At 42.9% G+C, this 24,557-nt stretch overlaps 1 protein-coding gene across 1 annotated transcript in view; it reads left to right on the forward strand.

Moving 5' to 3' along the window:
- The window catches only part of LOC148431372 (arf-GAP with coiled-coil, ANK repeat and PH domain-containing protein 1-like), an 86,908-nt gene that overhangs the window by 60,410 nt on the left and 1,941 nt on the right, over positions 1-24,557 (forward strand). The window contains exon 5 of the mRNA XM_088466046.1: positions 19,796-19,845. Within this exon, the coding sequence (XP_088322172.1) occupies positions 19,796-19,845 (50 nt within the window). The remainder of the gene's footprint in view (positions 1-19,795; positions 19,846-24,557) is intronic.

The raw sequence follows: 24,557 nt of genomic DNA on the forward strand, positions 1-24,557 counted from the left end.
GTGTAATTCTGTAATGTTATATCACCGGTTTAGCTGTAGTAACACTGTGAGTGACATCACATGGGGGGCACTAATCTCCATATATGCTATAACATGGAATGATAGATATTGTATTAAATCGCCTCTCTATCTGTGTAACACTGTAATGTTATATCACCGGTTTAGCTGTAGTAACACTGTGAGTGACATTACATGGGGGGCACTAATCTCCATATATGCTATAACATGGAATGATAGAGAGATGATATAATACAGGATCTATCTGTGTAATTCTGTAATGTTATATCACTGGTTTAGCTGTAGTAACACTGTGAGTGACATTACATGGGGGGCACTAATCTCCATATATGCTATAACATGGAATGATAGATACTGTATTATATCATCTCTCTATCTGTGTAACTCTGTAATGTTATATCACCGGTTTAGCTGTAGTAACACTGTGAGTGACATTACATGGGGGCACTAATCTCCATATATGCTATAACATGGAATGATAGATACTGTATTATATCATCTCTCGATCTGTGTAATTCTGTAATGTTATATCACCGGTTTAGCTGTAGTAACACTGTGAGTGACATTACATGGGGGGCACTAATCTCCATATATGCTATAACATGGAATGATAGAGAGATGATATAATACAGTATCTATCTGTGTAATTCTGTAATGTTATATCACCTGTTTAGCTATAGTAACACTGTGAGTGACATTACATGGGGGGCACTAATCTCCATATATGCTATAACATGGTATGATAGATACTGTATTATATCATCTCTCTATCTGTGTAATTCTGTAATGTTATATCACCGGTTTAGCTATAGTAACACTGTGAGTGACATTACATGGGGGGCACTAATCTCCATATATGCTATAACATGGAATGATAGATATTGTATTATATCATCTCTCTATCTGTGTAATTCTGTAATGTTATATCACCGGTTTAGCTATAGTAACACTGTGAGTGACATTACATGGGGGGCACTAATCTCCATATATGCTATAACATGGAATGATAGATACTGTATGATATCATCTCTCTATCAGTGTAATTTTTTAATGTTATATCACCTGTTTAGCTGTAGTAACACTGTGAGTGACATTACATGGGGGGCACTAATCTCCATATATGCTATAACATGGAATGATAGATACTGTATTATATCATCTCTCTATCAGTGTACTTCTGTAATGTTATATCACCGGTTTAGCTATAGTAACACTTCCCATAGTCAGAAGGTTATTTGGGGCCAGTGCATAGACATCAATGGGGTGTTTCCAGCATCTTCCACTGGAGGGCGGAACTACGGCTAAATTGTTTAAGTTTTCCCACAAATCCTAGTGGTGCATATATCTGGGGTTTCTAAGTATCCAGAAATCCCCTCTGACAATAGATGACAACTACTTGGAGGTAGAAAAAGGAGGGTGGTTTAACCCCCTATTATTCCTCAGCACACTGAATAATACTTGCAACTATATATGAAGACTATATGGTAATAGGAATTCAGAGATATTGGTTGCATCCATTTGCAAATACATCGGAAGCTGCTAGGCCACGTCATGGCTTATCTGTCACTAGCAGTCCCTAGGCTTTATTCTTAAAACCTAGACTGTTAGGGTGCCTTGAGGACAGAGTTTGGGAACCTCTGGATTAAGAGGATCTTGAGATTCCAAAATGATGCTAGCTCATTAAAACTTCTGACTAAAACTTTAAAACTGCGATGCAGATTGGGAAGCAGATGAAGACGACAGACATTCATATACTGGATACCTAGTAATTTAGCAGGTGCAGCGAGAAGCTTGTCAAAACTGGGATACGTTCTCCACTACTTAGGTGGCCACCTGGACTTATAGCTCGAGGTAGTAGCAATTCACAAGAGCTGGAGCCAGAGAAACAACACGGACACTGCTGAACTACTATACCGCATCTACTGGAGCAAGGACCGGACGTGGTCCAGTGGTGAGGGACAGTTAGGGTTAGCACTGTGCTCAAGTATACACGCGGCAACAAGGACTATTTCCACCAGCCCCAATTCTACCACCATTTCCACAATAGAGCTTAAACATTGATTTTGTATATAATTTAATGCTTTCTTATTCAATTTTCTCCTTTTTGATTTGCATTTTTATTTATTTTCACCCAGCGCCTGTCTGACACAATTTATATATCTTTATTAGTAAATGGGATGCTTTTTTATCTTTTATCTTATCTGAGCTTGTGAAGAGGAAAACTGTTTTTATTTTCCAGTATATGTAATGTTATTTGTGTATAGGAAATAACAAACCTTTGAAGACTGACAGAAAGGTTGTGAGAGAGATTGTAGGAAGTCCTGTCTTCCTGCCATAGGATGTAAGAACTATGTCCAAGGAAATTATATCATATCTGGCCAGACCCTTGATAAGTCGTCATTGAGAGCTCTGTATTCTGTGCAGGGTCAGAGATCAAAGATGGGGGTCTGGTTATAACCCCACAGGGGGTCAGGCTTACAGGCCAACGAGAGACAGACCGACCAGCAAGGTGTCGAATCTCTCTCCTAACCTCTGAGCTCAAACAGGAGGGAGTAAGCAGTGACCTAACCCCGGCTCCCAAGAAACCCTGCATTACAGTCACCTAAGCAATGGAAGGCTTAAACTATCCCAAGGGAGGGGAGTGACCCAGAGCAGCCTGGAAAGGCAGGCAAAAATATGTCAATCAACTATAGTTTGTTGTTAATTTCTGAGAGGCTATCGTGAGGTACAGATTGATCTGGAATTTGTCATTGGGACTGCCTCGTCCAGAACCACCTAAGTCAAACTGTGTGGTTTGTTTCTTCCCTTTTATTTTATTTCTTGGAATTGTGAGTAATTTGTGTGAACCCTTTTATTTAATATTATTATAATCTTGTAACTTTTTGTAACTAAGCTTTGACGATATTCTTGGATTTCCTAAGTATGCATAATCGTATAGCAGGTAAGAGCAAAGGCTTACCCTGTATGTAATACTAAAGCTTCTCTTTGCTGGTGGCAGTTGTTCAGGTTATTTAACCACACGTGATCAGGTAACCAGTATAAGTCATGGGCGGCCATTCTCAGATGGCGTATCTGGAGGGATCGGCTGGCGGTCCATGACAATTGGGTTGCAGCTGTGGGATAATAAGTGTTTTATTTTTATAAAAACTTAAGTGAAGGAGGAAGTACTTTTAGTGAGGAACCCAAATTCACCAGTTACCAGAACTCAAAGCTTATATTAGTAAAAGTTCACACTGTGAAAGCAATTTCTGTTTGTTACTTACTGTGGAGAGTAATAGAGTAACATCGGATGCAGATGTGGACTCTGCTAGCAAACGGGCGAGGGATATGGAATATATCTCAAAGCTGGATCGATATCTAGACTCTGCTCTTAAGTACGTGAAAGTGCCTGACCTGGCTATGGTACTGCAGCTTGTGGAGCAGTTCAATACTAAGTAGGCTGCAGAACGTAAGGCAGCCATGGACCAGGAGACTGCAGAACGTAAGGCAGCCATGGACCAGGAGACTGCAGAGCGTAAGGCAGCCATGTATTTGGAGGCTGCGAAGCATAAAGCAATTCTGGACCAAGAGGAAAAGGAGGCTGATCGTAGGCTCCAGCTGGAGTTAGCCAAACTCAGTCTGTGACCGGAGACATGAATGCCAAAAGACTCAATCAAGAGCATTTCCATAGGTGGGAATTTGATGGAGAAAGCCCAGCAAATGCGAGCTGTGGTTTGGGCAATCAGATGGCCCTGGACATTACAACAGACACTCGACAGAGGTCTGACCCCTCTGTTAGTTCCCGGGAGACTGCAGGATGTGTGGCAGCTAGGGGAAATGCAGAGAGCCAATCCATTGCAGCACCAGCGGTTGAAATGATTTTGTACATTCCTAGACCCAGAGGTATTTACCTACCACCATGAGTATGGAGGAACTAACTAAAGAATGTCAGCTGCAAGGTCTCTCCTGCAGTGACAATACCCACAGCGGGGTGATCAGGCAGCTTGTGTGGGCATAGGACAATGTGTACAATGCCTTCAGATGGTATCGCAAAGCGATTCTGAATCCGGCTTATAAAATGAGTTGTGTGGAACTGTGAACTACCTTGAGGAGTGTTTTCAATTTGCTCAGGAAGAGTCTGATTATTGGGGGCGGCACGATACCCATCCTGGCAAGATCAATGTCTGATGTATCTAATGCAATATTGCCAGTTTTTCCCACTAACCTCCTTCATCCCCAGGTGGCAAGTGATCCTGATAAAATACCAATGCCTATGTGTAAGAGTGGGGCAATGATGCCATGTAATGATGAACATGCTTGTGTTGATTTACAGGTACCCGTGGAGATTGCCTCCAGGTCAGGTTAATGCTGATACTGTATCGTCTTGTGCCACTGCAACCAGTAATATTACCAACGCATGTAACATGGTTGGGGAAAATGTGTCTATGTGTGGGACTGACCAGGGAAAGGCTGTAGGGGTTACTGATATGTCTGCTGCGGATGGTGCCATACATGTGTGTGTGGTCACAACATGCTTGTAGAAAGCCCAGAGAGAGAGTTGAGAAACGCTGCAGTATTTCCCCCCCGTGTCAGTAATCCACAAACACAAGAACAACACCCCCCACTGACGTACACTAGAGAGTTCAGCCTTTCAAGCAGAGCAGAAGATGACTTTGTACAAGTGATGTTACACTGTGCGTCTGCTATCTCTATGTCTATTGGACCATGTGACTCATCTCAGGTATTATGTGATGGTTTTAAATCTTGCAATGACATGACCCTGTGTAAAGCACCTGAAATGCCCGGGGACCATGGTGCATACTCTAAGGTAATAGGGATATGTGGAGGTGACTCCCGCAATTATAGGGACTTATGCAAGGAACCCAATATAGTGTGGAACGATGAAGAAACCCCTAATACGGATATGTTTAGGAGAGTATTGTCACACATGCTACTGGGTTAGAAGGTAATACTGTTCTTCCCCTGGTACGAGAGCATCTGGACTTGGAAGCAGGGCAGAGCATTAGGTAGGTGGGCTTGCCTACTAGTGGTTTGTTGAGGACAGATCTGGGGAGGTATTTGACTGTCCAAGATGAATGTCCTTTTACCATGATGTCTGCTAACGCTACTTCTCCTCAGGTACCTTTGGATGCCCGTCCAGGCATGGGTAATGATACTAAGGGGAATGATAAGGGATCTATGTTGAGAAATGGCCTGTTCAAATCGTTATGCTGTACTGAACTTTCCTCTGAGCTGGCAGATAATTCTGTGAATGTCTGTGGTATAGGTGGCAATGTGTTTGCTGGTAAAAATGTATCAGAACCCGACAGTCAGAGTATGAGCCAGGACTCAGGTGATGTAATGATGCTGGGGGAAGTGTTGATGGCCACTGAGGTCATACAGTCTCCCAGGATTTTTGAGGGAGACCTGTGTGACTTTGCAGATTCCCCCCTGACCCTGCCTCTTGCCATCAGCTCACTCGCACACACAAAAGCAAATCTCCGCCCACATCTTGAGCCCTCTGTGTAAAGCCTAGCTATTCGGATGGAACAGGAGTCTGTCTGCAACCCAGCACAGGATAGGATTGGGTGTGAAACAGAGGTTGCTGTATGTCCCACTGTACGGGATGATACAGAACCTTCTTCCATCGCTAGAGGAATGAACAGTAGTTTGTTAGCAGTCATGGGTGTACCAAAATTTGTGGCTGCTGACACACTGCAGGTAGCGTCCCTGCCCCCCAGAGTGGAGCTCATTAGATGGGTTACCATGGGCAATGAGGGGCCTTATATAGTAACTCATGTGCTAGAATCTAGTCTTGATGGATGGAGATTGCTAGTCTTAAAATAGGGACAGAGGAGTCTAGTGCCCAAGACATGTCTGACGGGGCACAGATGATTCCTGGAGTATCAGAAACAGCAGATTGGCAAATGCTGTCTTGTGCTGAGATGAATCCTGAGGGCGGAGACTTTTCCAGTCCCCTGGAGCTGCTAGACAAGGGCACAAAGGTAATGCTAGATGAGACTGACTTAGGTGACATTGTCAAGAAGAAAGGTGTGTCAGAGTCGATGACCACATTGTCAAAATATGGTATCTGGGTGTGCTCTCTGTCCTGACATAGGTCCCAGGGGACTAGACAGGGACAATGTTTTTTGGTGTTGAATCTCTCTCCTAACTTCTGAGCTCAAACAAGAGGGAGTGAGCAGTAACCCCTGCTCAAGTGACCATGAAACCCTGTGTTACAGTCACTTAAGCAATGGCAGGGTTAAACTATCCCAAGGGAGGGGAGAGACCCTGAGCAGCCTGGAAAGGCAGGCATAAATATGTGATTCAACTATAGTTTGTTGTTAATTTCTGAGAGGCTATCGTGAGGTACAGATTGATCCGGAGTTCAGCATTGGGACTGCCTTGTCCAGAACCACCTAAGTCAAACTGTGTGGTTTGTTTCTTCCCTTTTATTTTATTTCTTGGAGTAATTTGTGTGAACCCTTTTATTTAATTTTATTTCATTTAATATTATAATCTTGTAACTTTTTGTAACTAAGCTTTGAAGATATTCTTGAATTAAAACATTCATTCTAGTTCTGGAACTGTGGCCCTCATTCAGAGCCGCTCGTTAACAGCAGTACGCTCGTTGCATTCCGATGTTGAGAAACCGTGCATGCGTCGGTGTAACACTGCGCATGTGCGTACGGCAGATTGCGAGCTTTTTGTCACTCATTCGGCAAATTGCGAACAGGAAGTGACATGTCAAATGTGATTGACAGAACAGGCCGTTTTTGGGCGTTGACGGGGGTGGAGATGGAAAAACGCAGGCATGGCGAGGCGTTTTTGGGGCGTACATAAATTAGCTCATGCGAACATCAAATGTGTTCGTACCAAGCTATACGTCACTGGCTGATCCTCTTTCCGTTCAAACTGCTCGCACAGCTTGAGGTCTGGATTACTCGACCACAATGGCGATGGCCTTGTCCTTTGGCCCTGGCCTCCTCGATGTTTCATCGATTTATCACGGTTTGTCAGAAAAACAATCAACTTTGTATTGAAAACCAGCTTGTAATGTGTTTTTTTTTTTTTTTCTTTGGAATAGCACAAAACCGTACGCAGCTGAAAATCTCGGCTGCTAATTTCAGGATTACACAATCAATTTGCGTTTTTTTGTAGGAATGTATTTTACAATTTTGTTAGTGTTTTTGGATATTGTAACAATATTGTCATCATGTTTGTGTGTATTGTAACCTTTTGCATTGGGCTGGAGTTTTTTTTTTTTTCTTTTACCAAAGTGTTCCTTAAAGTAACATTTTGTTTTAATCCTTGATTTTTTGGAACTCCAAAGCTAAGATTTCATTTTTTCCTTGTGGGATAGGATTAACTAGAAACCAATTTGAAATTAATGTCACAATACAGTTGAGAACCATTTGTAGGTTTTATTTTCAAAACACATTTTAAAACAAATCATGTGCATTTTCACGTACAATTTTGGGGTCATTTTTACTCACTAATCTTTGGTACATTTGTTTTTTTAAAATGATATTTTTGGTACAAAAAATAAAAAAATAAAAAAAACAATTCACAAGAAAGGAGAGGGAAGTTTTTTGGCCAGAAAGGAATATGGGGCAAGCACAGAAGGAGTGTGGGCTAAGTAGCCAGTGCTGTCATCGTTTCTTTCCCCGTTTGGCTGGGGTAGGGTGGGCACCAGACCGGCTCCGAGATGTCCTCTGGCTGGCCTGTCCAGAGGCAGATGTTGTGGCCTCTGGACTAGGCACAGGGCTAGGCACATTTGGAGGAATGGCTGTTGTTGTGCCAGAGGTGGAGGATCCTGATGTTCCGGCAGGAAGGGAGGTCGGCTCCACCATGTTCTGGCGAACGAGCTGCTCCAGGGCATTGGCGATTCGGATGTTGGCCCTGGTATTTTCAGCCAGGGCCTGACCAATGGTCACGTTGGCCGCAGCATTTTGCTCCAGGGCCTCAGCCACCCATAGCAGACTGGCGTCCATCCTCTGCAGAATCTCCATATGGGAATCCGATTTAAAATTGAGTTCTGTGAGGAGTGCCACTGCCTGCGAGGGGGATTGCCCAGGACTGGCTTCTGCAGGGTCCTCAGCCGGATGTACTGGTTCCTCTCCTGCAGAGCCAGCAGAAATTCTGCGGCCTAGGCTCCCCTCTGAAGCAGACTCATCCGCCTGTGTCTCTGTGAGAAAAAAGAGAAAAGAGGAACATTACAATCTACATATTGTCACATTAACATTTCAGAGTTGGTTACATCACAACATTTACCTGGGACAACATGAGGAGCCGCAAAGTCTGGCATGTCCGTATCCATGTTGGACACGCCAAACACCTCCACATCCTGCACACACCCCTGTGCCAGCTCTTCCAAATCATTAAACTCCAATGACACAGGGGTGGGACCCCCACCTGTCCCCCTTGCATGCCTAGCCCTGTCAGCCATTTTTTGCTTTAGGCGATATTTGAAGTCTTGCCATCTGTGGGTGAAAAAGTAGGCATTATTCCTGCATTATTTGACCCTGTTTTTTTTGGGTGGTCAAGTTTTTACTTACCGCCGTTTGACATCCCGGGCTAGACGGACATAATCACCCACCCTATTGACAGCACTGGCTATCTCCTCCCACATTCTCCACTTCTGGCTTGCACCCATATTCCTGTCTGCCTGTGGCAGGATGTCCACACACTTCTGAACCAAAACCTCCATCTCCTTTCTTGTGAATTGTGGCTGCCTTTTCTTTTTCCCAGCTTTGCCCGGAATACTGGGCCCAGCAGCCTCTTCCATGTCATCCTCAACACCTATTTACAATAAAATTGTTAAATTTTAGCTGGCCAACTTTCACTATATTCTGGCTCTAAATAATCCTTGATTAGAAATGCCAGAAATACTTACCGGCCGCCTCTTGGCCATTGTTTGGCTGGTCTGTAGCCATTTTTCATGACAAAACAAGAAATACACCAGACCGTTTTTTTTTGGTCGTGACGTATTTATACATGCGTCCTTATTATTCGTCCGCATCATTGATTGTGAGTTCCTATGATCCGTCCTTAATTTGAATGGGAAAAGAAACACTATTTATGGCTTTGGCCGACTCGAGTCTAGGTGGCGGGTGTTGTTTGTTGGAGGTTACGTTGGTCGGAGTGGATTGTTGGCGGGAGTTGTATTTGGCGGTGTTTGGTGATTTTGTTCTGTGCATTTTTTTTTGGGTTTAACTTTCCGTTCGCTTTTTTTGGTGTGGTCCTTTTAGTTGTGGTGTATTTTTTTGGCAAGTTTTTTACCGTCTTCCTTTTGTAAAATTTGGCTATCCTTTTTTGTTTTTTGGGTACCAAAAAATTTTTTTTTTCTCCTTTTGTAGGTTTCTTTTGGCTCTGCCCCAACGACCTTTTTGTTCTGTGACTTCTATATCCTGTATTGGTAAGTTTGGATTTTCACTTGTTTGTTAAATGTTCATGACTTTTTTTACGCATCTTTTGTGGAAATTACTGTTTTTTTCTGCGTTTTTGTGGATCATAAATGTGAGAACTAATTAGCGCATTTTTGTCGGCTTGATTTCTCTAGTTAAATTGCGAACTAATTAGCGCATTTTTGTCGGCTTGATTTCTCTAGTTAAATTGCGAACTAATTAGCGCATTTTTGTCGGCTTGATTTCTCTAGTTAAATTGGGAGATATTTACCGTTCACAATCTTGGTTGTTATTTGGGGCCCAAATTGTGGAAGTCGGCGCAATGTCGGTTTGCTCTTTGTAGAAATGTGTGTTTATCCCCTTTTATGTTTTGTCTTTTACAAAATTAAGCTTCCAAAATGGGCAACACAAATTTTGTCCTTGTTCTGGTCTGTTGAATTTTAGATTTGGGAAATCATGACAATACCCCGGCATGTAAGCATCTTTGGATTGTATCGTAAAGATAAGTATTTTTCGGTCTTTTTTGGGGGAAACAAACCTTAACTTCAATTCTTGCCATTTCAGGTTGATCTTGGTCGGATTGTTGTGGCCATGCTCCCGGAAGCCGACCAACCTCAATCTCATCCCAGGCATAGGCATCGTAGGCGTGCAAGGCCCCAGATATATAGAACACGTGTCACCCTTTTTGGAATGCCCGATGATGAGGTGTTAAGGCGCTACCGTCTTCCGCCCCAAATCATCATAGACACTCTCTCATTAATAGAGAGTGATCTTGAGCGGCAAATTGACAGTCCTACAGCAATACCACCACTTACGCAATTTATGGCGGTGTTACATTTCTGTGCCTCAGGATCCTATCAAACCACGGTGGGAATAGTTGCGGGAATATCCCAATCCTCCTTTTCAAGGATCCTGAGGGCAGTGATGGAGTCCCTTTTCAAGCACCTCCATCATTTTATTAAAATGCCTTTGGATATGGGTTCCCTTAGTGTGGCCAAGGCCAATTTTTACCAAATAGCTGGCTTCCCACACATCATAGGGGTTGTGGATGGTACTCACATACCACTTCAGCCTCCAGCACGGCTGGAGGCCATTTTTAGGAACCGAAAACACTATCACTCACTGAATGTAATGGAGGTATGTGATGCCTCCCTCCAGATCCTGTCCCTGAATGCAAAATTACCCGGGAGTGCACATGACTCATTCGTCATCCGGCAATCAGGGATATGGCAAAAATTAAACAACCTACAAGCTGGTGATGCGTGGCTTCTGGGTAAGTGGAGACCTTTAGTAGATACCAATGCAAAGCTTGATACACAGTGTTCCTGATGTTGTCACTTCTTTTTCACAGGAGACAGTGGCTACCCTTGCACGCCTTGGCTGCTCACTCCTTATTTGGCTCCCACACCAGGCCCACAAAGTGATTTTAATTCCGCACTTACAGCCACCAGGCAAGTGGTGGAGCGCTGTATCGGCCTTTTAAAAGGCCGATTCAGATGCCTCCACCGCTCTGGTGGCGAACTCATGTATTTGCCGGATATGGTTTCGAAAATTGTGGTCCTGTGTGGGATATTTCACAACATCGCCATAAGGAGTGGTGTCCCAATGCAGCCAGAGGATGCCTTGCCTGAGGATGGCCCCCCCGAGGTTGGTCGGAGGTCAGTATGTGGGGGGGCCATACGCGATGATGTGGTGGCCAGATTCTTTAGGTAATTATTGGCACAAAATAAGTTATTTGACACAATGTCGAAAGTAATTTTTTTTACCATCAAATTAATGGTTTTTTTATTTCCCATCTTGTGTTTTATTTCATAATCTTTTGGAATGAAACGATGACTACTTCCTGCTCCCAAAAAATGACTTCATGGGGCCACATTGGATATATATTCTGCACCCAATTTTGAAACGCAACATTTGTGGAATCATGTTGGCATGCTCATTCGTCAACCAGTTCTTGATTTTTAGTTTATTTTTTATTATGGTGTTTGCTGGTTTTTACAGTTTGTTATCACTGTGTGTATTGTTTGTGACCCAACACTTTGTGTTTTTATTTTGTGGTGAATACATTTTTGGTTATTTGAATCAAAACAATTCTTTTCGACATTACAAGCAAGTGTAAGCAGGTTCACCCAAGGAAAAGTTGCTTAATGGCTAATCCTGTAATGTGTCAATTTGCTCATTATTTAACTATGCTTTGTGGGTAAAAACCAACACCAAAAGGTATTATGTAGAATCAGTATGTTTTAGAATCTCGGCCTAAGCAGGTTTACCTAAAATTTTTTACATGTAAATAAAAAAAAAAAAAAAACATCTGGTAACTCTCAAAACCTATTGTTAGTGTTGGTGTTTCATGTGCCTGCTTTAAAAAAACATCATAACACAATCTTAGTGACATTAGTTTCAAATACTTGCTGCAAGAGTCTACTTATGTAAGTTTAATCAATCTAAGATTTTCAGACAAGGAATGAGACTGTATTCAAAATTGAACTTTTTATTGTAGAAAAATAATTCGGTGGAAAAGCAAAAAAATTAGGGCCGCAGGATCCCCGCCATCCTATCCAGGACCACCAGCAGGCCGATCACGTGCCCTGCATCAGTTGGACACACCCGGCTAGGTCCGACAAACGCCTCTGGTCCTCTGTGGGTTAGAAAATTGTGGTGCTTACTAAAATGAATCCATAATTTATGAATCTAAAAAAATACTCAAGCAAAATAGACTTAGCAAAAAGTGACAATAGTGTTGCAAAAACCACATTAAAAAAAAAACCTTGAACAATAAAAAAATGTAAAAAAAAAAAACCTTAAAAAAATAGCAACCGTAAACCAGAGATACAAGTTTGACTGTTTTGACATGTGTGATATGTGTATGGGGAAATCAGCTGTGAAATGTAAATACAAACAGATATATAACCAAACTTTAAAAATATTAAAAAAAGGAAAAGGCACAGACAAAGGATTACATCAACACATTTTCCTTACCAAAAAAGGATAAAAGGGAAATATACCATTGTGAATGACGGCTGGCCCCGAAACCACTCCATCGTCCTCCTCGGAGGTGGTCACATTTCCCAAGGAGGTGGGAGGGGTTATAACTGACTCGGGAGATGGGGTGGTCAAGATCGGGGTGGGTTGAGGGGAGGGGGAATTGGGATGGAGGGGAAATTGCCAAGAGGGATGGGCGACAGGGTCTGGGCAGGCTGGGGTGGAGGGGGAATTTTGGGGAGAGGAGGTTTGGCTGGGGGTTGGGGAGAGGGGACGAGAGCGACGTCTTTGCCGGCGATGACGCCGTAGTCTTCGCTCGGCCCCTAAATGATGGGAAACAAATTGAGGTTAGTTTAGAACATCACCTTGCTAAACGCAAATTGTTTAACCGAAAAAAAGGAAAACATGCACACGCATATATGAGTGAAAACAAGAAACAGGCCAAACAAGAAAACAGGCACACGCATATATGAGTGAAAACAAGAAACAGGCCAAACAAGAAAACAGGCACACGCAGATATAAGTGAAAACAAGAAACAGGCCAAACAAGAAAACATGCACACGCAGATATGAGTGCAAATAATAAACAGGCCAAACAAGAAAACATGCACACGCAGATATGAGTGAAAACAAGAAACAGGCCAAACAAGAAAACATGCACACGCAGATGAGTGAAAACAAGAAACAGGCCAAACAAGAAAACATGCACACGCAGATGAGTGAAAACAAGAAACAGGCCAAACAAGAAAACATGCACACGCAGATAGGGCCACAAAGATAAACAGGAAAACCAAAAAAAACATAACTTACTTTCCGCTATACGCATGCGAAAACATGCCAGCAAGCGGGGCGTCCGCCGTTGAAGGTCGGACCACCTGCGCTCCAGCTGGCCGATCTGTCGGCGTGAGCCAAAGGAATGCAGGCGGCCGCGAATCTCCGCATAGGCGGCACGCTTCTCCCGATTGCTGATGGGGGGAGGCTGGCTGGTGATACGCCGGTCCATCACCTCTGTAAGAACAATAAGCTCCCGCTTGGTGAACGCAGAGGCTCTCATGATGGCAATGGTGTATTTTTAAGAAAACAGTTTTAATAAAGACCAGAAAATAATTTTGATTGGCTAAAGTAGTTGGGAAATTAACAGGAACCATTCTATTGGTTAGTGTATGAGTCATGTGTTCGACAGGCCAAAAAATCTATTGTGACTTATGATAGGCTTGATGCAGTGACATGCGTTAGCTAAGTTAAATAAAGAAATGAACCCAGTAAAATATGCGTTTGTAAAAACACGGAAAACAAATGGATCATTGGCTCAAACATGTATTTTGGCAAAAGAAAACCATTGTTTAAACCGTACGTATTCTGCGGGTAAACACAAACACGGACAAGAGTAAAGTTTATTGAAAAACAAAAATAAATTAAAAAAACACATGTGAAGAGCAATTAAGCTAATTGATATATTGATTGGCATGATACGATTGAAGGAGGTAGGCAGAATGAACGAGCAGGTAATCGGAATCTGACAGGCCCACTTCCGGTTTGTACTTGTGCGAGCGTTCCCTGCAAGCCACATTGGGGATGTACGCTCGCTATTTGGCTCGCTCGTTAGCTAGAGGAGGGGTTGGGAGACTTTGGGGAGGAAGTTTTGCTGCGTTCAAAATTACGTGAGAGTGCTTAAATTAACATATTTCGGCACATACGCCGAACGTACGAACGGCCACTTGCGTCCGGGTCTGAATCAGGGCCTGTGTTTTTATGACCCCAGGCCTCATTTGGCCCATGTTACCTGTTTTTACTAAGTGTGTATAATCGTATAGCAGGTAAGAGCAAAGGCTTACCCTGTATTTAATACTAAAGCTCCTCTTTGCTGGTGGCAGTTGTTTGGTTTATTTAACCACACGTGATCAGGTAACCAGTATAAGTCACGGGCGGCCATTCTCAGATTGGTGTATCTGGAGGGATCGGCCGGTGGTCCATGACAGGGGGTATTCAATTGGGAGCAAGGTTTTCTCTATAAAAAATCATGCAGACCTTGCGCCCAATTTTGGAATACCTCGGGTGTGCACGTTCCTGATACCCATGGTATTCAATTTAAAAAAAGATACATGTGGGGTTTTTAGAAAACCCTGAAGTGCGAGGGAAAAAAAATGACTCACCTTTCTGGTAATCTCTTGGCTCCCGGTCATCTCCCCTCCATCTTTGCACTGGGGAGGGGGCTGGTGGGAGTCGAGGCGACTGCTGGGAGAGGAGGTAGCTGCTGAGAGATGTAGTTCTGAATTACATTCTAAGCTCATACCGGCTGCAAGCCAATGGGAGTTCGCAGACCTGCAGCCGCTGCTGATTGGCTGGCGGTCCACAAGCTCCCATTGGCTCATGACCAGCACCAGATTAGAATAAAGGCAGTGACGTAATTTTCAAGGACTGCTGCAACTCGGGCACTGTGATGCATACAAGAGGCTGCTGGTGGCTCACAGAGGCACAAGGTGAGGGAGTGAAGGGGGGGTAATGTGTAAGGGGCACTACTACTGTAAGAATTAGGGGTCTATTTACTAAGCAGTGTTAGGAGACAGAGTGATAAGAAAGTGATAAGGTGCCAGCCAATCAGCTCCCAACTGTCATTTTTCAAACACAGCCTGTGAGATGACAGTTACGAGCTGATTGGCTGTCTCCTAACACTGCATTTGTAAATAGACCCCATAATGTGTATAATGAGTACTACTGTGTGGCATAATGTGTATAATGAGTACTACTCTGTGGCATAATGTGTATAATGAGTACTACTCTGTGGCATGTGTATAATGAGTACTAGTGTGTGGCATAATGTGTACAATGAGTACTACTCTGTGGCATAATATGTATAATGAGTACTACTGTGTGGCATAATGTGTATAATGAGTACTACTCTGTGGCATAATGTGTATAATGAGTACTACTCTGTGGCATAATGTGTATAATGAGTACTACTCTGTGGCATGTGTATAATGAGTACTACTCTATGGCATAATGTGTACAATGAGTACTACTGTGTGGCATAATGTATATAATGAGTACTACTGTGTGGCATAATGTGTATAATGAGTACTACTCTGTGGCATAATGTGTATAATGAGTACTACTGTATGGCATAATGTATATAATGAGTACTACTGTGTGGCATAATGTGTGTAATGAGTACTACTCTGTGGCATAATGTGTATAATGAGTACTACTCTGTGGCATAATGTATATAATGAGTACTACTGTGTGGCATAATGTGTATAATGAGTACTACTGTGTGGCATAATGTATATAATGAGTACTACTGTGTGGCATAATGTGTATAATGAGTACTACTCTGTGGCATAATGTGTATAATGAGTACTACTGTATGGCATAATGTATATAATGAGTACTACTGTGTGGCATAATGTGTGTAATGAGTACTACTCTGTGGCATAATGTGTATAATGAGTACTACTGTGTGGCATAATGTGTATAATGAGTACTACTGTGTGGCATAATGTGTATAATGAGTACTACTCTGTGGCATAATGTGTATAATGAGTACTACTGTGTGGCATAATGTGTATAATGAGTACTACTGTGTGGCATAATGTGTATAATGAGTACTACTCTGTGGCATAATGTGTATAATGAGTACTACTCTGTGGCATAATGTGTATAATGAGTACTACTCTATGGCATAATGTGTATAATGGGTACTACTCTCTGGCATAATGTGTATAATGAGTACTACTCTGTGGCATAATGTGTATAATGGGTACTACTGTGTGGCATAATGTGTATAATGAGTACTACTCTGTGGCATAATGTGTACAATGAGTACTATTGTGTGGCATAGTGTGTGTAATGAGTACTACTCTCTGGCATAATGTGTATAATGAGTACTACTCTGTGGCATAATGTGTACAATGAGTACTATTGTATGGCATAGTGTGTATAATGGGTACTACTCTCTGGCATAATGTGTATAATGAGTACTACTCTGTGGCATAATGTGTATAATGGGTACTACTGTGTGGCATAATGAGTACTACTCTCTGGCATAATGTGTATAATGAGTACTACTCTGTGGCATAATGTGTACAATGAGTACTACTGTGTGGCATAGTGTGTATAATGAGTACTACTGTGTGGCATAATGTGTACAATGAGTACTACACTGTGGCATAATGTGTACAATGAGTACTACTCTGTGGCATAACGTGTATAATGAGTACTACTGTGTGGCATAACGTGTATAATGAGTACTACTGTGTGGCATAATGTGTATAATGAGTACTACTGTGCGGCATAATTTGTATAATGAGTACTACTGTGCGGCATAATGTGTATAATGAGTACTACTGTGTGGTATAATGTGTATAATGAGTACTACTCTGTGGCATAATGTGTATAATGAGTACTACTGTGTGGCATAATGTGTAGAATGAGTACTACTCTGTGGCATAATGTGTAGAATGAGTACTACTGTGTGGCATAATGTGTATAATGAGTACTACTGTGTGGCATAATGTGTACAATGAGTACTATTGTATGGCATAGTGTGTATAATGGGTACTACTCTCTGGCATAATGTGTATAATGAGTACTACTCTGTGGCATAATGTGTATAATGGGTACTACTGTGTGGCATAATGAGTACTACTCTCTGGCATAATGTGTATAATGAGTACTACTCTGTGGCATAATGTGTACAATGAGTACTACTGTGTGGCATAGTGTGTATAATGAGTACTAGTGTGTGGCATAGTGTGTATAATGAGTACTACTGTGTGGCATAATGTGTACAATGAGTACTACTCTGTGGCATAATGTGTACAATGAGTACTACTCTGTGGCATAATGTGTACAATGAGTACTACTGTGTGGCATAACGTGTATAATGAGTACTACTGTGTGGCATAACGTGTATAATGAGTACTACTGTGTGGCATAATGTGTATAATGAGTACTACTGTGTGGCATAATGTGTACAATGAGTACTACTCTGTGGCATAATGTGTACAATGAGTACTACTCTGTGGCATAACGTGTATAATGAGTACTACTGTGTGGCATAACGTGTATAATGAGTACTACTGTGTGGCATAATGTGTATAATGAGTACTACTGTGTGGCATAATTTGTATAATGAGTACTACTGTGCGGCATAATGTGTATAATGAGTACTACTGTGTGGTATAATGTGTATAATGAGTACTACTCTGTGGCATAATGTGTATAATGAGTACTACTGTGTGGCATAATGTGTAGAATGAGTACTACTCTGTGGCATAATGTGTAGAATGAGTACTACTGTGTGGCATAATGTGTATAATGAGTACTACTGTGTGGCATAATGTGTACAATGAGTACTATTGTATGGCATAGTGTGTATAATGGGTACTACTCTCTGGCATAATGTGTATAATGAGTACTACTGTGTGGCATAATGTGTACAATGAGTACTACTGTGTGGCATAATGTGTACAATGAGTACTACTGTGTGGCATAATGTGTACAATGAGTACTACTCTGTGGCATAATGTGTATAATGAGTACTACTGTGCGGCATAATGTGTATAATGAGTACTACTGTGTGGTATAATATGAAAGGGAGGCACTGTGTGGCATATTGTGATATGGAAGCACTGTGTGGCATAATATGAAAGGGAGGCACTGTGTGGCATAATGTGATATGGAAGCACTGTGTGGCATAATATGAAAGGGAGGCACTGTGTGGCATATTGTGATATGGAAGCCCTGTGTGGTATAATGTGAAAGGGAGGCACTGTGTGGCATAATGTGATTTGGAGGCACTGTGTGGCATAATATGAAAGGGAGGCACTGTGTGGCATATTGTGATATGGAAGCACTGTGTGGCATAATATGAAAGGGAGGCACTGTGTGGCATAATGTGATATGGAAGCACTGTGTGGCATAATATGAAAGGGAGGCACTGTGTGGCATATTGTGATATGGAAGCCCTGTGTGGCATAATATGAAAGGGAGGCACTGTGTGGCATAAGGTGATATGGAAGTACTGTGTGGCATAATATGAAAGGGAGGCACTGTGTGGTATAATGTGAACTAAAGCACTACTGTGTGGTATAAGATGAACTGGGGGTATATGTAAAAAGCCTTGGAGAGAAATAAAGTGGAGAGAGGACCAATCAGAGAGAAGGGCGTGAAATTACACGATGATGTGCCCCAAATCCTGATAGCCCATGGTACTATGCAGTCCGTAGGTGTAACAGCAGGACACTGGCCAAAGAGCAGGACTGTCCATTGAAATTTGGATGGTTGGGAGCTATGCCCACACCGCACACCCTGCACCAATATCACTTACTTCATGAAGCCGTTTGCACTGTTATTCCTTTGAATAACGATGGCCAAGCCATCGTTATGGGTCTCGCACCAAAGGGGGCGTGCTGTCAATGGTGATTGACAGCACGCCCCCTTTGGTGGGCGTGCCGGGGGCGTGGCTGCCCAGACGGAGGCGTTCCCATGGGAACGCCTACCGTCTGGGGCCGGCCCCACTGACATCACTAGTGATGTCAGTGGGAGTGCTTTTGGCTCTGATAGAGCCAAAAGCACTCCAGGGCTTGTGGCAGCGAGACCCTACCGCAAGGGTCTCATTGCAAGCCCGATGGTCTTGACCATCGCAACCATCATTTTGGCCGCTCGCTATAGCTGTGGGTGGTCACCCACAGCTATGCGAGCGACCAGGAGGCCGCTCCAAAAAGGAGGAGGGATGGCCCTGATTCAGAGCGAGCGCTCTGTCAGAGCGTCCGGCTCTGAATCAGGGCCTCAATCCAAAGCCAGCTCCTCCGGTTGATGAACAGTAGTCAGCTATACAATTATGGGTGACGGTGATCTCCACCCTGGTGGGTGAATGATTATCATCGGCCATAGGTCCTCAGTCACCGCGTTTCATCACTTGTGCTTCTGCACAGGGGAGGTGGAATGTATATCTTGTTCAGCGCGATTGTATTCGTCACCTTCTGCTCCGCCTCTGCTGGATCTAGAATGAAACCACCTAAACAATACTTTTCCTAAACCAATGGTATGCCACCCTTCTACACAACCACTAGATGGCACCCTTTTACACAACCACTAGATTAGGCCTTCCTCCTCTATGTCACCATATGGTACCATAATCTGTATAGTGCTTTATGTAATATGTAATATGTAAATAGGTAATCACGCATGGGTTCTGAATGAGTTCTTCAACATTAAGGAGCCTTGTTATTATACAAAATTACAGAAAATAAGTAAAAACATTTAATTTGAAAGTTACACATTTATCAAACAGTTTTGTTAGATAGTTGTGTAACTTTAAAAAACTATTTTTTTTACCCAAAAGATACAAATAAGAACTTAAATCTGAAGCACAATATAAAAATTATATTTTTGCTTTTCCTTCCCAGGCTAAGATTGGTGAAGATGAGGGAGACCGATACTGCTCTAGGCCAAGCAGGTGGGTGACCTATATCTGTATAACAAGCAGGTGGGTGACCTAGGTCTGTATAACAAGCAGGCGGGTGAGCTGTGTCTGTATAACAAGCAGGCGGGTGAGCTGTGTCTGTATGACAAGCAGGCGGGTGAGCTGTGTCTGTATAACAAGCAGGCGGGTGACCTATATCTGTATAACAAGCAGGCGGGTGACCTGTGTCTGTATAACAAGCAGGTGGGTGACCTGTGTCTGTATGACAAGCAGGCGGGTGAGCTGCGTCTGTATGACAAGCAGGCGGGTGAGCTGCGTCTGTATGACAAGCAGGCGGGTGAGCTGCGTCTGTATGACAAGCAGGCGGGTGAGCTGCGTCTGTATGACAAGCAGGCGGGTGAGCTGCGTCTGTATGACAAGCAGGCGGGTGAGCTGCGTCTGTATGACAAGCAGGCGGGTGAGCTGCGTCTGTATGACAAGCAGGCGGGTGAGCTGCGTCTGTATGACAAGCAGGCGGGTGAGCTGCGTCTGTATGACAAGCAGGCGGGTGACCTGCGTCTGTATGACAAGCAGGCGGGTGAGCTGCGTCTGTATGACAAGCAGGCGGGTGAGCTGCGTCTGTATGACAAGCAGACGGGTGAGCTGCGTCTGTATGACAAGCAGGCGGGTGACCTGCGTCTGTATGACAAGCAGGCGGGTGACGTGTCTGTATGACAAGCAGGCGGGTGACGTGTCTGTATGACAAGCAGGCGGGTGACCTGTGTCTGTATGACAAGCAGGCGGGTGAGCTGTGTCTGTATGACAAGCAGGCGGGTGAGCTGTGTCTGTATGACAAGCAGACGGGTGAGCTGTGTCTGTATGACAAGCAGGCGGGTGACGTGTCTGTATGACAAGCAGGCGGGTGTGCTGTGTCTGTATGACAAGCAGGCGGGTGAGCTGTGTCTGTATGACAAGCAGGCGGGTGAGCTGTGTCTGTATGACAAGCAGGCGGGTGAGCTGCGTCTGTATGACAAGGAGGCGGGTGAGCTGTGTCTGTATGACAAGCAGGCGGGTGAGCTGTGTCTGTATGACAAGGAGGCGGGTGAGCTGTGTCTGTATGACAAGCAGGCGGGTGAGCTGTGTCTGTATGACAAGCAGGCGGGTGAGCTGTGTCTGTATGACAAGCAGGCGGGTGAGCTGTGTCTGTATGACAAGCAGGCGGGTGAGCTGTGTCTGTATGACAAGCAGGCGGGTGAGCTGTGTCTGTATGACAAGCAGGCGGGTGAGCTGTGTCTGTATGACAAGCAGGCGGGTGAGCTGTGTCTGTATGACAAGCAGGAGAGTGTGCTATGTAATATAAGCAGGGGAGGTTATATAATAAGCAAGGGAGTGTGCAGTGCGTGTAATATAAGCAGCGGAGATTATATAATAAGCAGGGGAGTGTGCTATGTAATATAAGCAGGGGAGGTTATGTAATAAGAAGGGGAGTGTGCTATGTCATATTACATAACCTCCCCTGCTTATATGACATAGCACACTCCCCTTCTTATTATATAATCTCCCCTGCTTATATGACATAGCACACTCCCCTTCTTATTATATAACCTCCCCTGCTTATAAGAAGGTGAGTGTGCTATGTCATATAAGCAGGGGAGGTTATGTAATAAGAAAGGGAGTGTGCTATGACATATAAGCAGGGGAGGTTATGTAATAAGAAAGGGAGTGTGCTATGACATATAAGCAGGGGAGGTTATATAATAGGCAGGGGAGTGTGCTGTTTGTGTAATATAAGCAGGGGAAGTTAAATAATAAGCTGGGGAGTGTGCTATGTGTATAATATAAGCAAGGGTGATTATATAATAAGCAGGGGTGTGTGCTGTTTGTGCAATATTAGCAGGCAAGGTTATATAATAAGTAAGGGAATGTGCTATGTGTGTAGTATAAGCAGGGGAGGGTATATAATAAGCAGGGAACTGTGCTGTGTGTGTAATATAAGCAGGGGAGTGTGCTGTGTGTGTAATATAAGCAGGGGAGGTTATATAATAAGCAGGGGAGTGTGCTATGTGTGTAATATAAGTAGGGAAAGTTATATAATAAGCAGGGGAGTGTGCTATGTGTGTAATTTAAGCAGAGGAGTGTGCTATATGTGTAATAAGCAGGGGAGGTTATATAATAAGCAGATGAGTGTGCTATGTGTGTAATATTAGCAGGGGAGTGTGCTATGTGTGTAATATAAGCAGAGGAGTGTGCTATGTGTGTAATATAAGCAGGGGAGTGTGCTATATGTGTAATATAAGCAGGGCAGGTTATATAATAAGCAGAGGTGTGCTATGTGTGTAATATAAGCAGGGGAGGTTATATAATAAGTAGGGGAGTGTGCTATGTGTGTAATATAAGCAGGGCAGTGTGCTATGTGTGTAATTTAAGCAGAGGAGTGTGCTATGTGTGTAATATAAGCAGGGGAGGTTATATAATAAGCAGAGGAGTGTGCTATATGTGTAATAAGCAGGGGAGGTTATATAATAAGCAGATGAGTATGCTATGTGTGTAATATAAGCAGGGGAGTGTACTATGTGTGTAATTTAAGCAGAGGAGTGTCCTATGTGTGTAATATAAGCATGGGAGGTTATATAATAAGCAGAGGAGTGTGCTATATGTGTAATAAGCAGGGGAGGTTATATAATAAGCAGGGGAGTGTGCTATGTGTGTAATATAAGCAGGGGAGGTTATATAATAAGCAGAGGAGTGTGCTATATGTGTAATAAGCAGGGGAGGTTATATAATAAGCAGATGAGTGTGCTGTGTGTGTAATATAAGCAGAGGAGTGTGCTATGTGTATAATATTAGCAGAGGAGTGTGCTATGTGTGTAATATAAGCAGGGGAGGTTATATAATAAGCAGATGAGTATGCTATGTGTGTAATATAAGCAGAGGAGTGTGCTATATGTGTAATATAAGCAGGGCAGGTTATATAATAAGCAGAGGTGTGCTATGTGTGTAATATAAGCAGGGGAGGTTATATAATAAGTAGGGGAGTGTGCTATGTGTGTAATATAAGCAGGGCAGTGTGCTATATGTGTAATATAAGCAGGGGAGGTTATATAATAAGTATGGGAGTGTGCTATGTGTGTAATATAAGCAGGGCAGTGTGCTATGTGTGTAATATAAGCAGGGGAGGTTGTATAATAAGTAGGGGAGTGTGCTATGTGTGTAACATAAGCAGGGCAGTGTGCTATATGTGTAATATAAGCAGGGGAGGTTATATAATAAGCAGATGAGTGTGCTCTGTGTGTAATATAAGCAGGGGAGGTTATATAATAAGCAGAGGAGTGTGCTATGTGTGTAATATAAGCAGAGGAGTGTGCTATGTGTGTAATATAAGCAGAGGAGTGTGCTATATGTGTAATATAAGCAGAAGAGTGTGCTATGTGTGTAATATAACAGTGGAGGTTATATAATAAGCAGGGGAATGTGTTATGTGTGTAATATAAGCAGGGGAGGAAATATAATAAGCAGGGTAGTATGATATGTGTGTAATATAAGCAGGGGAGGTTATATAATAAGCAGGGGAGGTTATATAATAAGCAGGGGAGTGTTCTATGTCTGTTATTTAAACAGGGGAGTGTGCTATATGTGTATTATAAGCAGGGGAGGTTATATAATAGGCAGAGGAGTGTGCTATGTGTGTAATATAAGCAGAGGAGTGTGCTATGTGTGTAATATAAGCAGGGGAGGTTATATAATAAGCAGGGGAGTGTGCTATGTGTGTAATATAAGCAGGGAAGGTTATATAATAAGCAGGGGAGTGTGCTATAAGTGTATTATAAGCAGGGGAGGTTATATAATAAGCAGGGGAATGTGCGATGTGTGTAATATAAGCAGGGGAGGAAATATAATAAGCAGGGGAGTGTGCTGTGTGTGTAATATAACCAGAGGAGTGTGCTATGTGTGTAATATAAGCAGGGGAGTTTACATAATAAGCAGGGGAGTGTGCTATGTGTGTAATATAAGCAGGGGAGGTTATATAATACGCAGGGGAGTGTGCTGTGTGTGTAATATAAGAGGGGAGTGTGCTATATGTATATTATAAGCAGGGAAGGTTATATAATAAGCAGAGGAGTGTGCTATGTGTGTAATATAAGCAGGGGAGTGTGCTATGTGTGTAATATAAGCAGGGGAGTGTGCTATGTGTGTAATATAAGAAGGGGAGGTTATATAATAAGCAGGGGAGTATGATATGTGTGTAATATAAGCAGGGGAGGTTATATAATAAGCAGAGGAGTGTGCTATGTGTGTAATATAAGCAGGGGAGTGTACTATGTGTGTAATATAAGCAGAGGAGTGTGCTATGTGTGTAATATAAGCAGGGGAGGTTACATAATAAGCAGGGGAGTGTGCTATGTGTGCAATATAAGCAGGGGAGTCTACTATGTGTGTAATATAAGCAGAGGAGTGTGCTATGTGTGTAATATAAGCAGGGGAGTGTACTATGTTTGTACTATAAGCAGAGGAGTGTGCTATGTGTGTAATATAAGCAGGGGAGGTTATATAATAAGCAGGGGAGTGTGCTATGTGTGCAATATAAGCAGGGGAGTCTACTATGTGTGTAATATAAGCAGAGGAGTGTGCTATGTGTGTAACATAAGCAGGGGAGGTTATATAATAAGCAGGGGAGTGTGGTATGTGTGTATTATAAGCAGGGGAGGTTATATAATAAGCAGGGGAGTGTGCTATAAGTGTATTATAAGCAGGGGAGGTTATATCAG

The sequence above is a fragment of the Taudactylus pleione genome, unplaced genomic scaffold, assembly GCF_031769625.1.
Source record: "Taudactylus pleione unplaced genomic scaffold, aTauple2 ptg002361l, whole genome shotgun sequence".
Lineage (NCBI taxonomy): Eukaryota > Metazoa > Chordata > Amphibia > Anura > Myobatrachidae > Taudactylus > Taudactylus pleione.